Source organism: Leptinotarsa decemlineata, unplaced genomic scaffold, assembly GCF_025532065.1.
Source record: "Leptinotarsa decemlineata unplaced genomic scaffold, Ldec_3_MD MMD2_tig00005462_RagTag_RagTag, whole genome shotgun sequence".
NCBI classification, from domain to species: domain Eukaryota; kingdom Metazoa; phylum Arthropoda; class Insecta; order Coleoptera; family Chrysomelidae; genus Leptinotarsa; species Leptinotarsa decemlineata.
Window position 1 is genome coordinate 4,582 of NW_027412625.1, and position 20,474 is coordinate 25,055.

Genomic DNA, 20,474 nt, shown 5'->3' on the forward strand with positions numbered 1-20,474 from the left:
AAGTAGTGATTGACATTGGAATTGAATCGCTGGAGATTACATCCACTTGGAAAAACGTTCTCAGGAAGTTTATTCCACATAAACGCAATTCTCCAGATGAAAGAGTTTTTAAACAGTGAAGGTCGAGGTATACTGAGTTGAACCTGTAGACGATGAGCAGCCACAGTCCGTCGCGTATTTCTGATATGTACCGCTCTTGGTGGAATCAAATGTACCAAGTCACTTGAACGCTTCCTGTGAAAGTATCTATAGTGTGAAAGACAAATCTCCAACCTTTCTTCGATGTTCCAGACTATCAAGGTTGCACGTGGCGGATGGCTCTTTTCTGGATGGAATTCAGCAACTTCAGGGTGGATTTGGGGGCGGAGCTCTATACATGAGAATAATGCTCAAAAGTAGGTTTGATCTGAGCTTTATGAAGCATCAAAAGTTGTTAAGATGTGTAGAGTTTTCTGGTTCGGAACAGTGTTCCAAGATTTTGAGAAACAGCCTTTACAATTTCAGTGACATGATCGTGCCAAAATATATTGGCGTCCATTTCAACCCTCAACAAACTTATCGAAGTAGATGGTGGAGTTATCTGACCTGACAATATTTTATCCAGATCGAAGACATTCATCTTCTTGGAGAAAACCGATACCTCGGTTTTTGTGGCATTAAATTGAACCTGGTTACTTTCAACCCAATTGTAGTTTGCAAACAAATATTTTGTGAACGCCAAATGATAATTCTGATACATTTTTGAAATGTTGCTAGGGATGCTTTGAATATTCATATTTGAAATTTTCACGTTACCATATAATGAATCATTACAAGCTTATCAATGTTTTTAATTACAGGAATATGCTATTATGAAGAATACTTCTTTTGTTATATGATTGTATTTGGTGATTCACTCACCTCATTTTTGCAATCAAATAGTAAAATAAAACACCATTTGTTTTTTCTCAGTATCTTGAAATCATTTATTATATGGCTTTCATTATTAGATGAAATGGAATAATACAACTATGTATGAGTTGATAAAGTTGACTTCATTGACTTTGTCAACTTTCTCATGCCCACCCAAAAACCTCCGTCAGCAACCAAATTGAAACTTTTCTTGGATGCTCTCAAAGGTGTGCAAGTTTTCTTTACTGGAACGAGTTCAAAATGCTGAGAAGATGGAAAAATATCAATTTCGTTTCTAGAAGAGCAAATCTGGAACCGATACAGTTACGAGGTCCAAATCCAAACGGCGCATAAGTATAGGGGTTGATTTTTAATTTATTTTCATCATTAAATCTTTCTGGATCAAAACGGTCCGGATCTGGATAGTATTTTGGGTCCCGATGTATTGCAAACATTGGAATGGTAATGTTAGCGTTTCTTTCCAAATGTAATGGCTGTTCACCTGGATTCTGTGGTTCTATGATGTAAGCTTTCGTGCATATTCTATCTGTCAGTACAGTAGTGGGCCATTTTCTGAGGGTTTCTGAAAAATGTTATTATACAAATCGTTACTATTCAAATCACCATTTATTCATCATAAACACATGAGAAAACTTTTTGATAACTACCAGATATTCATGAAATTGACTTGTCCCGATAATTTCTCATTTGAATTAAATGAGAAATAACACGGATACTTTCTACGGAATAAATTTCATTCTAAACCAGTGAGAGCCGTCATTGGTAGCTATTAGATCAAAAATCGTAGTCAGACTGATGACTTTGTCAAGGGAAAATATTGGGAAAATGACTATTTTGAATGGAAATTCGAAACAATCACCACTCCCAAACTTTCAACGCAGTAGGAAATGACTGCCAAAAATAACTACTCATACCACAGCGTGGTGTTAGCCAGGTGGTTCTTCAATAAAAGTTTTTTCGTATGGCATTTCCTGATTTGGACCGCTTTCACAGATTTTGCTATTCACAGCTGATTCAGTACCAATATATGAAGTTGATGAATATCTAACACATTTATTAGCTTTTACGTTGCCTGTAATCTCCGAGTGATGAGACACTTGGTATGAAGTCAACCTATGTCATTCTGCCAGTTTGTTCAGTTCTTCATGGCATTCCTAGACTACTTTTGATGCCACTCTTGGATTTCAATACTAGTACAAGCTCAATATGTCCTCCCACTCCACCAGTTCCTTCAGTTTTTTACGACATTCTCAAACCAGTCACAATATTATTCTAGTATTCCAATACTGATATACTGTTTGATAGGTAAACATTAGATTCATAGGCGATGTTAGATAATAATTGCATGATTGTAAGAACAGACGTTCAAATTCACAAAAATGAATTATCGAACTTCGGGTGACGATGAATGACATTTAGGTTAAGTTAGGTCCAAGGTGAGTGGGTCTATTCGACTCACCACTGCAACCCGTAAGGGTCCAAATAAACTCAGCTTCTTAACGACGCCGAATAGTTTGTATAGTGAGTGGTCTTTCAGGTCAGATGGTAAGAGAACTGCTCTGCTGAACTCTAAAAAACCTGATTCAATACCCAGCGGGGCAAGCACAAAGTATATGTTCTGCTATTCCATCGTTAATGAGGTGGTCGGATAGTCAAGGTGCAAGATTCCCACTTTGATACCAGGTACAACCTTCCCATATGAGGGTTTTTGCACATCAGCCACACCTGACGATGCCTTAAAATTCAAAGTTGCAAGGCTTTTTCGCCTCTGGTTTTGGTAAATCATCACTTTAGCGCAAACGTTAGCTAACCTGCTCATGAGGGGGTTTGGTCCCCCACCTGAGACAGATTCTGCGTACGCACGCTCAAGATTTTGGTGTCAAGTGGTTTTATAAAGTACCCCGCTCTTGAAGAGATGATTCAGTCATTTCTTGGCTGCACCACCAAACATTTTTTAGGTACAGTTATTGGGTCAGGAGTTGGGGAGTTGAGAAGCTCTCGCTCTCGAACTAAATTTACAGGGAGGTCAGTTGGAGTCGTAAATTCGACATCCATCTCCTCTGTAGACTCGCTCCTGAACTAAATTTACTAGAAGGTTAGTTGCAGTCGTAAACTTGACATCCATCTCCTCTGTTGACTCGCTTCTGAACCAAATTCACAAGGAATTCAGTTGGAGTCGTAAACTCAACATCCATCTCCTCTGTAGACTCGCTCCTGATCTAAATTTACTGGGAGATCAGTTGGAGTCATGAGCTCGTCATCCATCTTCTCTATAGGCTCAGCGTCAGAAAGAATTTTTAAGTTCACTCTGTCCATAAAAGTCCCACGAGTAGCTAGGACAAGAAGGTCAATCAGAGCAGAGCCCCACATTACCGTGACAAGGCGATGCTACGACGAGAGGGCGCCCGGCACACAACTTAGGATTGAGTCATCGTTGGAATGCCATTCAGTTAGGGAATAACAGAATCACTTGTGGTGAAACCACAGCCTCAGGATCCACATAGCCCAGCGGGAGATCCGGTGGCCGGATTCTTAACCACAATATCCCAAGCCAATACACTCGCCAAAAACAGCATGCACAGTAGTTCAGGTAGTGAAAGATGAACAAGGACAGCCATGTCGCTGATCCAAATCTGTTTTTCCGTTAACCAGCTGTCGCACCCCTACGAACGACAACCCTCAGAAGTCGAAACTTGTGCGAGCTAAGGATTAACGAGGTCTTACCTTTTAACGTGTGATTCCTAACACGGGTTGGACGGTAGCAAGTGAAGATCGATCGTTCAGATTAGGGCTTGAACCACCGACCAACACGGCAGTCAATTCGAGTGAGTGAACAAAGCACCCACGCCGAACTGCTTGGCTACCGTCTACCGGCTTGGCTACCGGCTACCCAGTTTCTTAACGAAACCCATTAGTTTGTATGGTGAGTGGTCTTTCAAGTCAGATGGTAAGAGTACGGCTCTGTCGAACTCTAAAAACCTGATTCGGTCCCCAGCGGGGCAGGCACAAATTATTGCTCTGCTGATTCATCATTATCCAAATAGAGGAGACACACACACTCTTCTGACAGTCCGAGTCTCTGTATATGATGATTCAAATGACAGTTACCTTTAAGATGACCTGTTAGACATCGTAGTTCATCTCTATTGTAGTCCATTACTGAATGACAGTACTCAAGTAACCTTCAAAAAGTATGTGTAGTGGTGATGATGGTATCTTCCATGATGCAGACGACATCTATAGGATTGAATATCAGATATGAAGTTTCTTAAGTCGGTCTACTTTAACGCCAAGTATAAATATCGTCTTCTGTATTTCACATAACTGTAATAGGCACTGGTTTCAATGCAGTGAAAGCTGGAGTGAAAGATGAAAGATAATCACCAAATAACTCCAATTGATTCATGTTTTTCATTGTTATTCTTTTCGGGTGGAGCGGAGTCTCACGAACGTACCTTGATACAATGGAAGTATACCAAAGAAGATTCTAGAAAACCATCTTGTATAAAAACATTCCAGTGATCAAGTATGTAACGGGACAAAAAGGTTTGATCTGAGGCAAATATATCTTGAACAGCTGAATATTGCAGTATCCAAAAAAAATTGACCTTTACAACTTGGACATACGTTTCCTACCAGAGGAAAAAACAGATTAGTCCAACCGTTGATAAGTAAGTCAGCAGGCCATGAAAGTCATCAATTTTTTGGTCGAAGGGCTTTCAAGACTCTTCCTGATGAAATTCATGATATCAACCGATATCAAAATTCAAAAGAGAATTGAAAACATACGTATATCAAAGGAACCGGAGAGAAATTCACCAAATAATTGAAAATTAATATTTCACAACAGAATTAATCCACAAATATTCATGATATTTTCTAGATACTTCTGTTTCATTTGTTTTGCTCTACCTACTGTTGATACATATGTGAAAGTTTCACTTTTGATCCAATTACATATACTTCCTCAAATTAAATGATTAAAAATTGATTGATCGATATTTCGAAACTATTTATTTAATAAATAAGATATTTCAACGTCTCATTGTAAAAATGTAATATATCATTAATTATTATTATTTTATATGTTTATTGTTATTATCTGTCATATTCATTTTATCAAGCAAAAGTCACTTCTATTACTGTCGTGATATTGTTCGTTTATTCAACTATACTCTCTAATAAATGGAAAATATGTATATATAATTGTATTTCTGAGAATGAACATTATTTTCACTATCATTCTCAAGGAACGTTTTGATATTTTTGATCTAATATGCTGTTTGTCAAATTCATTCATTTTGCTACAAGTGTCCTTTTGTCATATGCAAAAATGTTCATCGTTTGGAATTCTATGAATAGGTAGAGATTCAGAACTTAATTTTGAGTATTTTACTTTACATTTGATTCTCATGTTACAATGAAAAAAGTTGAAACTAAAATTTCTTCATAATAAATATGTTGATTGAAACCTTTCTCCAGAATTATTGGTATCATACCAATCTTTTGAACCATCGCATTATATTCTGTTTATAATGTGTTTGGCCATAGCACTATTGTCAAAAATTTCAATAACTTCTCTTTGAATGTTATAATGATACAATTTATGGAGGATAATCAAATATCTCACCTGAAACAACCATATCCATGTACTTCATTTTCATTAGGGCCTCGTAGGTGAGGTTTCCTCCACAACTACTTATAGTTTTCTTGATTTCTTCCCTGAGTCTAGTTTGGACATCATCATGTATAGCTAGTTCCAGAGCCATGAAGCACATAAGTGACGAAACTTGTTCGAAACCAGCAAAAAAGAAAATCAATGCCTGCGCCGTTATGTCTGTATTAGTTATCTCCTTTCCAGAAATCCCTTTGCCTACAATCATGTGATAAGATGTTAAAAAAATTCTTAAGAACACATTTTTTTGAAGATATTGTTGTACTTTCATGTACTGAGAACAGATCAATTTAATATCCAATCGTTAGTTAAAATGATATTTTATTTCAAATCAATAAAATATCATTTCAATCAGCAATCTTACAATCTGTCATTCTGCTATAAATATTCGTTCGTACAGATTTGTTTTCTAAAAAACAACTTGACAAAAGTTGCGAATATCTATGGCAGAGTATTGAGACTTTCGCAAAAAACTAAAATTGCTGGATTTTGTTTGCTGGCTCTACCGCGTTCATGTCAAAATAATAATAAACAAGGCAGTTGAACTTTTTGTATTGTTTCATATTTATTCAGATCAGGTATGTATCAATTTTTATTGATGATTAGTTAGTTGAATCCCACCAACATTTTTTAAACTTATATGAATTTTATTATTAGCGTCAAGACTCGTAATTTCCTCAGGATATGTCCTGAGGAAATTACGAGTGAATATGAATTTTATTATTAGCGTCAAGACTCGTAATTTCCTCAGGATATGTCCTGCAATTTAAAAACACATTAAATATATTACCAAAAAGCACTGCTATAATACAATACTGCCTGTTTTATACACAAATAACAGATATTATCAAGAATTACTAAAAGGATTTACCGAAATATTTTTCAGTCCCGGTCCGTCACGAATAATTAAATAGAAAACAAACGCAATCGTACACTAACGAAGACCAACAGGAGGCTAGCCTTCTCTACCTCTATAATTTCTGCAACTGAAATTACAAATCGGGACGTATGTCGCTGGTTGGATCGGTCTCGTGGATGGTGTTTTTTTTTAAAGCGGTCGGAGGCTTGTCTCCCTTGCAACGTTTGGCATTTATTATTTCCGGTTGTGGGTTGATGGTTTATTCGTTATTCGTTCATGGGCGGTGCGCTTGGGTTTTGTTGATGCAGATGCATCGTAGTACGTACCACACTGTACGTACTACGTAGTGGGCAATTATGTATTTATATTGAAAATTAATGGTAAAGTAATGATAACCAAGCACTTTTAGAAAAAAATTATCATAATTATTTGTCAATATCTTTTAATTTATTGCGATGGATAGCCTCAAATTTTATGGGGAGGCTAAGCCTCCCTTGCCTCCTCTGACGAACCGCTGCTGGTCTGCGAGTTCTGTATATTGATTTCTACTTCTTTAGACATCTCTGATGGGGACAGCTGATTAACGTAAAAACAGATTTTAAACAGATTTTTATATACAAAATGCATGGAATCTGGAAATGAACTTATCAATGGTAGATCGAAATCATCCTGGAGTTGAGAAATATCATTGAATCTGAAATCAATATTAAAATGATATGTTGTGAAGTATTTCCCTTGTTTGATATTCAAAACATTATTCAATTCACCAGATTTGAAAATGACTCACCCATAAAACTTTCTTCAACTGTAGCAAAACCTGTACCTATGTCTACATTTTCTTCTTTATGTTCGATCCCTTTCCTGGATTCCATTAATAAATGTATCATATCAGGACGAACGATATTGTTTTCTTCTCGAAATTTTATAGTGTCATCCACCAACTCACGAAAGAACATACTAATTTTTTTGGTGAATGGAGATACAGATATCCTAAAAAACTGCAAAGCAAGAAAATAATGAGAACAATAAAACTTTTCTGATTTTATTTGAAGTACTGTAACTATTGCAACTGGAATTTCTGGGAAATAAAAACAGCAAGGCAATCATGATATTTTGTTTATTTGCCTTCAGAATAATTGGGATGATGGGGGTCCTTTAGGGTCTGGATGGTGATCATGTAAGCAATATCTACTCATTATTTATATACATCAATGAATATTACTGGAGTGTTATCCCAACCCTAACCGTTATTTCAACCTTTCAATACCACTTCATCACTTGGTGATCGAAACACGTGACGAAGTATTGAAATAACGGTTTGGTGTTGGGATAAAACTCCAATAATATTAATGGTTACGAACCATGCAGAGAAGGGGATCCGCACTCTTGACGACTTTACAGGCTACATCCAGTACCATTCTGTCATGTAGACACTCCAAACTCTAAAGTACACGGCATCCCTGTCGTCGGGGGAAGTACAATCGTGGAACGGACGATTTCGGATGCAAACTCCTATAGAGATGCATCATTTTTCGGGTCTTTATGTCAAGTTGATACATCTCCTCCAGACTCCACTTCACTACTCCAAACGAGTAGAGTAAGATTGGAACGGCAAGCGTATTTGTTGCAGCAACTTTGTTCTTCCCTGACAGCTCTGATGACGAGATCTGTCGAAGTTTGTGTTGATATTTTTCGCGGAGAGAGTTCTTCACTGCTGTTACTTTTTGTGAGTGGCGTTGTTCCACCCCGAGTAGTACTTATACGTCTCTCCGGCATCCAAATGTGTAGGATGCTCTCATCTACGAGCTGCACATCCCCTCGGTAGAACCCGCATCGTCTTCTATTGAGATGGACCATTGCACATTTGTCTATACTGAATTTTATACCGATAGCATGCATGTACCCTTCCACCACCCTCAAGGACTGATGGAGATCCTTCTCTCCAGAGGCATAAAGTTAAAAATCATCAATATAAAACAAATGGGTGACCTTCTGCCTCCGGTTTCCGGGGGTGCCACAGTTACATCCTTGAGTATTTCTATGCGCAACGGATAATGGCAAAAGTAAGATGTGGAAGAGAAGGGGACTCAGGGAATCGCCCTGAAATACACCCCTTCTGAAAGTGACTCACCCTGTTTGGACTCTGGTTTGACCAGGTGTTATGGTGAAGCGAGTTCGCCAGAGTGGTATCAGTTGTTCAATGCATCTCACCATTTTGTCGGGTACCGCAAGGCATCTGAGCAAATGCAAGAGGAGCTCATGCGATATTGTATCAAATGCCTTACGGTAATCAATCCAGGGCAAAAAGAGGTACGCTTATATTGTATTGAATCCTGCGTTACACATCTATCGATGAGCAGATTCTCTTTACATCCTTCACATCTTCTCTTCGACCCTCTCTGCTCATATATCCGTTCGAACACTCGGTCAACTGCAGTGAGTATTCGTGTGTATAAGATGCTTGTAAACAACTTATAATACGAACTCAAACATGTCGTGGGTCTGTAATTCGACAAATCTCCGATTTTGGGGATGAGAACGGTTCGCCCCTCGACAAACCAATTTGGAATCGGCTGCTCTCCGTCCAGCCATGAGCTGAAAACTCTGGCCAGATGGGTGTGGGTGCTTGGTAGTTTTTTCCACCAGTGAGTGTTCAGCCCATCTGGGCCTGAAACAGCAAAGTTTTCGGAACACACAAGGGCTCTTCGAACGTCATCTGCTGTTATCGGGTTGCGCAGTTCATTAGGCTCAGGCTGTCAAAGCTCTCTGTTGAAAGCTTCAACTGCGCTGGGGATGGAGTGTCTAAGTTGAGTGGCTGCGGGTGTTCATAGGTATCATTCCAGAAGGATTCCACCTGATCAGCGGTCGGCGGTTATCCACAACACATGTAGGCTCTTGGAATAAGCGAGAAGGTTTCTCGCGGAACCTAAGGTTTTCCGCGATACTTCTCGCTTGCCTCACTAGTGACTTCTTAGCAGCCACTAGCATTCGTATCCTATCAAGGCAATGCTGTTTGGTGGTCAGCAGCACTCCCTGACTTAAAGTGTGATGGATACGTCGTAGTTTGGCGGCTATTTGCCGCACTGCGGGCGTGAAAGGCCTGTTGGCCGCCCTGTAATCCATCACACATTGGATATGAGACGCGTGTTGTCTCGCCGACGTGATCTTAATCTCCATCTTGTGTACACGCCGTTCAATATTTCGAATCGCAAGGCCTGGATTTAGTTTTTCCAATTCGGAAAGCGATTGGACGATGCTATTCACGGCGGTATTGATTTGCCCCGATGTCAGCCTTTTTTGTTAGAACACTATGAACCTCCGCATCCGAAAAAGCCAGGTTTTGTGGCTACAGGCTCCTTATTCTGTGGAGAGCCCTGCGTGTTCTGACTGACTCCATTGGTGGCATGATGTGAGTCTCCTCTACAACCGTGCCAACGGGTGGTAAAACTATCAGTTTCATCACTTCGTTAGCAAGCCGGGAAGGAGCTATATAGCCCTGCCGCAGAAGATAGGATACGTAATCCCTAAGATTTTGGGCGGAAAAGGCGGCATGCTCAGGATGTGTTTCACACAGAGCATGCAATCTCGCCATGTACCCTCTTCGTGCGGGCTCACTACTCTCGTAGCAATGCATAAGACTATCTCTTAGCTCATGCGTCCACTTGAAGCGTCCATTGTTATTGCCAGGGTTATCATCGGTGAGCAAATCATCGTTATGGGCCCCATCACCTTGCCTCTGACCCCTTCTAGCGGCTCGATTGTGGGGGCCCCTTCCTCGTTTACTAGAAACAAAGTGTTGCCCTGTGGACCCACGACCGGCACCGGAGGAAGAATATCGTTCTCCTTCCCGGGTGCGCCTGGGCTGCCGGTCCGGTTTTGCACCAGTTGCTCGGGTAAGTGATAGAGCAACTCACCAAAGGCCAAGGGTGTTATTAGCCATCCCTGCATATTATCATTATTATTAATTTTTCAGACCGAAGTATGCGCTGATCAGGCCTTCTCCTCCAAAGCCCAGATAAATTCGGGAGAGCGCGCCAGCATTATCAACCAACGACCATATCCCACACCGTGGGATCCGAGAATCATGTGCCCTTAGCAAGCGCGGTGAGCAAAGACTGACAGCCTTCAGCATCCATCGAGAGTAGAGAGGCCATCATTTCACCAAGGACTTCAATAATTATAACAGCCATCTTGATAGAGTGGTCTGGATAGAGTCTGCGGAGTTCGAGACTATTTCCGAAATGTCCCCTGGCTAGACATTTGTTCCAGCTCTGAAAATCCATCTATTTGTACTTCTGTCATTCATGGATGCATATATTCCTTTTTGAATGAAACGAACTTCTAACGATAATCTTGTTCCAATTGAAATGGCGAGCAAGCTGTCGCCTCCAAAAATCTCGCCTATCGGCAGTGGCGCAAAGATCGTCACAATCAGAGAATTGGGGATGCACTTCTTGTCAAAATCAATGGGTCTATAAACTTTTGGTCGGTAGTTGAATCTGTTAATCAAAACTTCAAAATATCCACAATTCCATGCGTATGGTTCAGTTGCAACAGCAGCCATTTGACTGGCAAATCTTCTATCTGAAAAATTTGCGTCCCACTCCACAGTCGATTTTCTGGGAAAGACACCACCCAGCACTCTCACGCTAGAATCCACAATGCCAGAAATTACTTTTCGACAACGTCCAGTCAGGCGAATTATGAAACAGCTCAATGTCAACAAGGCGTCTGCTCCTGATAAAGTGTTTGAAAAGTGCGCAAATGAAATCGCACCAGTATTTTGCAGACTTTTCAACCTGTCTTAAAAGAAAAGGGTTTTTTAAACATGAGTTTGAAAATGTCCATATAGGACGAAAGTGCAGTAACGTTAGTTACAAATAAAAGTGGTAAAAAACATAGAAAGTTTCATTTCTCTTTTCTTAACTATATACCAGTCGCTTTGCTATCAGTGATATCAAAATTCATGTAGAAAGCCATCAACTACCATATTCTTGAGCCTTCTAGGCTCCAACATCCCGAGCGATCATCAATATGGCTTTCGGAAACAAAGATCATCAAGTAACCTTCTATCTCATGTCACTCATATTTGAAATAACGCAATCGAGAAACATGGACAGTCAAGACCTGTTGCGTTTGATATTTCTAAGCCCTTCGACCGTATATGGCGTGAGAGTTTGCTGGCTAAACTTCAATGCTATGGCTTGTCGGATCACTTTTGTATATGGCTCTTTAGCTTCCTGAAAAAAAGTTTCCTGCAAGAGGCTGTCGATGAATATCTCTCGAATACTTTCACCATCAACGCTGGTATTCCTCAGGGATTTATATTGTCTTCAACCTTTTTTTTAGACTTATTTACTATCTGCAGCACACTTGTCTCGTCATTCCATTAGGATTCCAGGTCATCGACTGTGGATGCACATCTTCATCGGCAGCAGGAGGTTGCATATTTTGATAAGAATCTAGAAGTAATCTTGAATTTAGGTGAGAGCAATTAGGTTCGATACAATGCTACAAGAACCCAGGCATCGGTTCTCTCCAAAAAAATAAATCTCTCCAACCCGGATATAATAATGTTAGGCCAGACAGTTCCACTTTCTGCTTCAATATGTTTGTTGGGGGTCGAAATGGACACCAATATGTCGTGGCAAATCATGTCGCTGGAATTGCAGAACCGCTTCTCAAAAGTTTTGAACACCGGCACCATTCCGAATCAGAAAACTGTACACAACTCAGCAACTTTTGATGCTTTTTAACGTTCAGGTCATACCTTCTTCGTAGTATTGTTCTCATGTATGGAACTTCTCCCCCAAGCATAACGTGAAGCTTGACTCCTCAACATAAAATGACCAGCAAATGAGTGTCTCTTCTGCAACGTATCCTGTGTTGGCAGGCTGTACGGCAGAAATATTCTGCAGTATCTACCAGTTCTGAAAATATCTTCTAGAATAGAGGTATAAGATATCTCAACCTCATATTTCTTTCAGAATATTAATTACATTCGTTGATATTTGACAGACGGAGTGCTGAAAAGCTCCAAGAGGTTGGTCCATGCATTATAATATAAACTTTCTAATCGAAATGATTTTAAAAAACTCACTTCTTCATTTCAAAAATAAGTACTGATTATTTTTATCATTCTTGTTTCCTAATAATACGCATTTTGACGCGACTAAGCTTATGCAGTACATGTGTGATATGCGGTAGAAATGAAGTAATTTGGATCAATATGAAAAAGTGGGGAAGCTTTTTATTTCTTTCAACAATTTTAGTAGCTTACCTACCATTTTTGCATCATGACTCACTTATAGGTGATGCAAAATAAATAATGCACTACAAAAAATTTCCTCAACTGCAAAAAATGTATTCTACAACAAATCATTACTCACCTGATTTTGTTCCTAGAGAACTCAAAAACCTCTCAATCTTTATGTTTTACTTTAAGTTATTTCAATATCTTCATGAAACGCGAAGCTTCCGATTTATAAGTGGATACAAATTCAAAAATATATTTTCTCAATACGAACCATATAACTTATCAATTGCAAATAACTTGAAAAATCCGTCAAAGTCAAGGTTTGAAAGGGTCATAGCAAAAAAGCTGTAAAACATACCTACTCTAAGATGATTAGCATGTTAATAACTCACATGGTAAACGCTGGGGATTATGAAATATCCAAAAATCTTGAGAAGTCTCCAAAATCCAGTGGAGTTATTTACTTCTTTTCCCATCAGATAGAACTCGTTATTGGGTTGTTTCATCGAATCGACTTCAACACCGAAAGCTGTTGTTGCTATGACGTCATTCGTGAAACGAGTGAAAATGTTCTTCATTTCTATTTCAATACAGTTTTCATTATTTTCTACAAAATGTTTCACGAATTTTTCTGAGCAGTCCGATATCAATAGAAACATTGTTCGCATTTTGCTGCTTGTGAAGGTTGGACTAAGAATTGGTCTCATATCACGCCATTTTTTTCCTGAAATATTCAACAGGTTGAAATCATGATTAAGACTGAAACATAAAACTGTGATCATTTATTTCATGTATCATATTTTCGTAGAGATATTTTCGGAAAAAGAACACAGTTCACCAGTAACTGAAGGAAAAAATACATTATTGTTTGTTTTTGATAATTATCCAATATGACCCAATGTGCCATCTTGTTGTTCTAGGGCTACTAATTTTAACATACTTCATTGAAATGATTCTGACAAAATGATTATGGCTTCAGCAGCCGAAGTTTTCACTATTTTTTCGGGTTTGGAAGCCTTCAAATCCAAAATATAGTGATCCTGAACTGATTCTATTTGTTGTTGATTAGACCAGGGCTTTCAAAAATGATGAAAAGTGAAAAAAAAAATATCAGGATAAAACCCATTAGATTAGAAGGGGATTGTTATAAAAATGAAAGGAAAAATAAATTACGGGCGATCTGAGTTCGGGAAGTGGAAGGGGGTGAGTTTTTAAGAGTAAAAAATGGTTGATCTCGATTTCCGACAAAATTACGAGTCAAAAAAGTTGAATGGCAAAGTTGTAGGCGATCTAAAACATTTGTATCTATAATTTTTTCACATAACCTCAAAATTTATGTGAAAAATTCAAATAAACAAGTTTTGATTTTTTATTTTTATCTTTTTCAAAACAATTTTTTTCTACAAAATTTTGTAAAAACCTTTTTATGTCCCAAATACACTGTAATTTATTTGAATTGAAATATTTATTTTTTCAGCTTATTTTGACTCAATATCAAACAGCACACTAATTTTCCATTGAATATTGTCGCATCAATATATCAGCTTTTTTTCAAAAAGTCGGTGTACTTTTCGTTCAATGAAATCTCTAGTTTCTGATGATGTAAAATAATATACATTACTATAGTAAATGTTCTCAGAAAATGCAAAAAATCGAAAAAAACTCGAATTCTAAAAAAATGTTTCAATCATTATGTACAATTTTGAGCTATTTATTGAAATTTACACTTTAATTACTCAAAAACCGTAAGACTCCATGTTACATTGATGAACGAAAAAATTGCAAATCGAAATATACTACTACTATAATTAACAAACGAATAAGTTATTATCTAATAGGTAATAATTTGGCAGAAAAATGAAATGGTAGAAGAGATCAAGAATAAATATTTGCGCTATGTAAAAAAATATTACGCAGCAAGTAGCTATATTATCTTTGATGGGTCACAGGAGATGGGATACAGTCACAAAGGTTTTCCTGTAAACAAGTAGAAGAAGATGCTGATGCTGATAAGATACTAATCAAGCTTGAACTAAATATCGGAATGAACCAAATTTGAATGTCATGACATTTATTTTCTCAAACCCGGTTCTGAAAATATAAAGGATCTATTTTTCACGTCTAATAGTTTCAAAAATGAATCCTTCAAAAATATTGTTGCATTTCTGTAATGTTTATCCGGTTGCGATACAACATCTAGAATTGCCGGAAAAGGAAAGAAAAGTATCGTAAATTCATTATTAGACGCTAAAAATTTGTCAAATTTGGCCAATGGTTTCTATAAAAAAGGTGCAAGTAAGAAGATATAAAAAAAGTGGAACAATCAATCAAATCTATTTATAAATGAAAAAATAACACTGAATCAACTGAGGTTTCAAAAAAAGCACACCGATTTTATTTAATCTGATATTTTGACGCAAGAATTTGGAAATTAGGGTGCTTTTTGAATATTAAGTCAAAATAAGGGGAAAAATGAATATTTAAAATCAAATAAATTACAGAGTATTTGGGACATAGGAATGTAATTTTCCACCAAATTTCGTCGAATTTTTTTTTTGGAAAGATAAAAATAAAAAACCAATACCTTGGTTATTTGAATTTTTCACATACATTTTGGGGTTATGTGAAGGAATTGTGAACACATAAATTGTAGATCTTTCTATTACCTACAACTTTACCATTCAACTTTTTTAAATATGAACTTGTAGTTTTGCCGTAAATCGGGCAAAACATTTTTATCATACTCCCCTTCTTTTCTAATTGATTTCATCCCACTGTTATTTTTTTGGTCAAAAATTATCGACCCTTGTCTAAATAGACTATTGAAGAAATTGTTTTCTTTATTCAGAAAATGATAAGGGAGCTCGTTTTGTTCACTGTTCCAGGTACTCCAGACCTCCAAAACTGGCACTAGCTGTTTTGCCGTGAATATAAAAAGCCACTCCCTATTGCAAGAAGTAGATAATATGATTGTTCATCATTTAAAAACAATAATTTCGAAATGACACAACCTGTCAGATACATACAAGTTTCTGTCTCCGCCCTTAAGTATACCCTGAAGCTGCTGCTGCTACTGCTGCCGCTGGATTCCATCCAGAAAAGAGCCATCTGCCTGATTGAAGAGCGATTATCACTTGCAACCTTGATAGTCTGGAATATCGAAGAAGGTTCGAGATTTGTCTCTCTTCTATAGATACTTTCACGGGAAGTGTTCAAGTGACTTGGCACATTTGATTTCACCAAGAGTGGTTAATATCAGAAATACGCGACGGACTGCGTTCATGTAGAATAAACTACCCGAGAACGTTTTTCAAATAGATTTAATCTCCAAAGATTCAAATCGAATCGTGAATCGCTACTTCTGCACAGCACCGCTCTTAGAGCGTCTTAAGGATTTTTCTGAAGTATTTTTGCTTTGTCTTCAATGAAATGATTTGGTGTATGGAATACTTTATTCACGAAGTGGAACTTCACTTATATAGTTAAAACAGAAACTGTTTCAGATTGTAACAAAAAAATTATCGGTTCTTCCATTACATGCAATAATTCATCAATTATTTTCATTTAATTAAAAATCAATAACACTCGATACAGCTATCGCCATCTTTTACTTAGAAGCTGAGACTATATGACTTACTTGAATAAGGTTTCGTAAAAAGAAAGTATGGTTAGTCTATATATAATGGTATAATAGTTCTTATGCAAATGGAGACGGTTATCGAAAAGTCCAATATTTTCTGTATCGATTTCTCATGAAGAAAAATCGATTTTCATTGAAAAAACGAAGAATCGCTGTTTGCCGATTTGCATTTGAAACCGTCAGGTTGATTATTTTTCCGTAGCGTCCATTTCGTAACTACTGAGATTTATTTTGAGAAATTACTTGAGTTCTCCTTACAGAGATTTATAAGTGGTACGTCAGTATCGAAAGCTCAGGCATTATAGGTACTGTTTATAGTGAAATTTGTATTTTTTATGGAAAAAATAATAAGGTCATATGAATTGACGCAAAGCATTTTCCACAAGGACAGGATTTTGAATGTATTACATTGAATATCTTAGTTATCCAGGTAAGTATCTTGAAAATGAAAGCTGAATTTTGTTTGAATGTTCACCATTCGTCCTACAAGGACATTTTCAAACGTATTCATTTGAATAATATACTTCTTTCATCATCACTAGAGAATGTGAACCAACTTTATTCTAGCTTCCAAAAAGCAAGTTTCAAGATTATCTCATTCAGATTATGTCAAAAATAATTTTAAATTACTGGGAAATATTATGATAGATAATTCTTATCCACTTAAGCTCTTGAATAAGTTTCGTTCAATTTATCAAATTCCAATTTATACTCAATATGACAAATTCAAATAATCAAATTTCATTCAGCGATAGTGAAGTTTTTTCTCAATTCTATGATTCTTTCCCTTCCAGCAACATTAGCGACCATAACGAATTAATTCGATATTTCTCAATAAGATATATTTCTAACTTAGCACCTAAATTACCAAAATCTTTCGAGATATCACAAGTATCAACATTTCTACGAAGTGTTGCAATAGTATTCCTCACCTTCATTCGAAAACAAAAACTCCCCTCTCGACTAAAAAAAATATAATGTGATATGTGGTGCTGAGTGCTGAGTGCTGCTGAGTTGTTCAACTCAGCAGCACTTGTGCTAACTGAGTTGAATTTCGCCTTTTGTTATATCAGCAACTAGCTCTGTAATTTATTTAAATATTTGTATGTAACTACAGCTGGGAAACAACAAAGGCGGAAATTACCTAAATTGAATTGTCAGCTGATGATTGGAAATTATCTATTGATAATTTTTTACTGTAAATTATTGATATAATTCTTTATAGACCAAAATTATATTTGTTTGCTTCTATTTTGTAATTTCAGATTTTCTAGAAGAAGGAAATGAAACTTCTCGTAAGCTCGAATTATCACATTTGGTTGGTTGTTCACATTTTGTCTTCAATCGAGGACCTCCTGCCCGGTGTTGACGATGCCTAATAGGCGGAAACAGCTGTCCTGTGGCTCTCGAAATGAAATCAATATGGGAATGATCAGAATACTACTTATCTATTTATTTTTTTGATTTTCATGGGATTATTTTCCAGCAGCTTGACTGCATTTTTGATTTCATATCATTTCTAGATACATATGGATTCGTTTTCCGATGGCATTTCAGGATAGCTTTCCAAATTTCTGCTACTGCAGTTGATAGGGGAAACCATCAACACTGACATAAAAATTTCGAAGTTCACTTGGGTGTCACATCAGTTGGTGGTTCCATTTATGTCTCGCTTACGTTTACGCAGTTATTTTTATGAAGTACTTTTCTTGGTTATTCACCTTTTGTCTTCAATCGAGGACAGCCCCCTATTGACAATGCCCAATAGGCTGAAACAGCTGTCTACCGGTGGCTCTTAAATTGAAATCAATATGGGAGTGATCAAAAAGTACTTATCTATTTTTAGATTTTCATGTAATTATTTTCCAGCAGCTTGACTGCATTAACCTTTCTCATTTCATACCATTTCTAGAAACATGCGGTTTCGTTTTCCAGTGGCATTTCAGGATATTTCCCCAAATTTATGCTACCGCAGTAGTCTGTTGATTGGAAAAACCACCAACACTGACATAACAACTTGGCAAGTTGTGGGTGTCACACCAAAAGGTGGTTACATTCATTTCTCGATTGCGTTTACGCAGTTATTTTTATCGAGTATTTTTTTTGGTTATTCACATTTTATTTTCAATCGAGGACCGCCTGCCCGGTACTGACGATGCCCAATAGGCTGAAACAGCTGTATATCGGTGGCTCTTACATTGAAATCAATATGGAAATGATCAGATAGCGCCGGACACCCATACAACACTCTCTGTGAAGCAAGACATTATTTTTTTCAGGAATTTAATTAAATGTATATGGATTAAGGCTGCAAAAGTAAATTATTTTGGAGTCTACAGGGTGGCTCAAAAAAGTGTGTTTTTCAAATAGAACACCTTATATTTTGATACACTTTTCGTGATTTCATGAAAGGTAATATGTACCTCGCTATTGTTTTTTTTTTATGAAAAAGGTACAATTGAAAACTAAATAACATCGAAATGTATAGAAATTATTTCTCTTCGATGAGACTTGTTTATCAATAATATACAGAATTACCAAACATCATTATCACTTTTTTTTAAATTTCGAACAAAGATAACTTTGTTATCTCTAATAGAACACACTCGATTTTTTGGACTGAAAAATATGAAATTCAATTATCTTTCATTTTATTTTGAAGTTCCTATAACTAACCTGAATAGTTTCTCAGATATTGGCTTTTTCAAAAAGTAGTTATAATTTCAATGCTTGGTTTGAATCAAGATAGCTCTGACAGGACATTTGTTTGATTGGTTGACAAAATTTTCTCATTGACAATTATTGTGTTTGGCATTATGCAAAACATTCACTGAATTATTTTCGCTGAAAATAAAGACCTATCCCAATCAAGAGCGGATAGGTATGATTTTAGCGGTTGGTGAGTATTTATAAAATTGCCGAAGGCTTATATCCAAAAATATCCAGAACGGAACAAACCAAACAAGTTGGTTTTTGAACGATTGCTATATGCAATATGGGACTGGAGGTGTAGCTTATATGAGAAGGCAAATAGACCAAAACCAAATTCCATTTTTTTTGCTTAATATAATTGTTATATTTCAGCTAATCTTATTAATTTTTTGCAGATCCTTTCAGGAATTTCAAATCAATTTATATCATATTAGATAATGGAAATTTGAACCAAGGAAATCATGTAAACATTGTTATATGCACTACTTACTTAATCACCATCTATACCCTCGCCATGATGTATTCAAAAATAAGCAAAGCAAAGACTCCCTATAGTGCTTTCGTAATAATACCCTTTCTGATTCCTCCGAGGTCTGAGGAATAAGTTCAGTTATCACCCGAAGACGAATGTGAAAACTAACAATCGAAACGTCGTGTACTACACATTTCCATTTGGAACGGCAATAAAAATAAGAGTACAGTCATAATCATTTCTTGCCTATGGCCCCTAGTCGCCCAGATAGTTAGTAAACGTGCTATCAAATGTAGTTGAGGAATAAAGTCTCGGCTAACTGGACTGGCTGAATACTAATTTTTTGTCCGTTTCACAATATTTCTTTATCAGTGCCGTGTGCTCGTGAGGTTAGGTGAGGTAGTGAGTGGTTTTGCAAACCTATTTTTGAAAACTTTTTCTAGAGATCAATTACCCTAACACCAAACTGATATTTTTGCACTCGACGCGCGTTTCGCTAACAAGGTTAGCATCTTCAGGAGAAGCAAATTGATACTGAATCTGAAAACAAGGGTTAGCTGTTTATATACCTAAAGTTTTTTGGTCCGATGTGGACTTTGTTTGTTAAATGATGATTATCTTAATTGATTTTTCGGTAATTGAATAGTAGAACCACTACCTACAAATTAATTTGTCCGCTCTTCAATCTATTGTTCCAATTAGTTACACCAATTAGTTACACCAATTAGTTACACACAAACATACATACAAACAATCATTCAAACATACAGGTGGAGCTAATATAAAGCGTGTAAAAATTGAACAATCGGATGGTAATAATGGAATCGACATGCATCGTTCAACTCCGACAAGAATATTTGAGGCGAATGAAAAGCTACCGAGAATCCAGCAGACATAAAATCTACCTCGACGAAACTTGGTTTGACACCTATGATGTAGTCAAGTGTG

At 36.9% G+C, this 20,474-nt stretch overlaps 1 protein-coding gene across 1 annotated transcript in view; it reads right to left on the reverse strand.

Annotated features, from left to right (window-relative positions):
* Positions 1-942: 942 nt before the first annotated feature.
* Positions 943-20,474, reverse strand: part of LOC111515527 (cytochrome P450 9e2) — a 63,119-nt gene continuing 43,587 nt past the window's right edge. The window contains 5 exon segments of the mRNA XM_074179352.1: positions 943-1,154; positions 1,157-1,474; positions 5,543-5,785; positions 7,234-7,444; positions 13,095-13,426. Of these exon segments, the coding sequence (XP_074035453.1) occupies positions 1,009-1,154; positions 1,157-1,474; positions 5,543-5,785; positions 7,234-7,444; positions 13,095-13,426 (1,250 nt within the window). The 3' untranslated portion in view covers positions 943-1,008.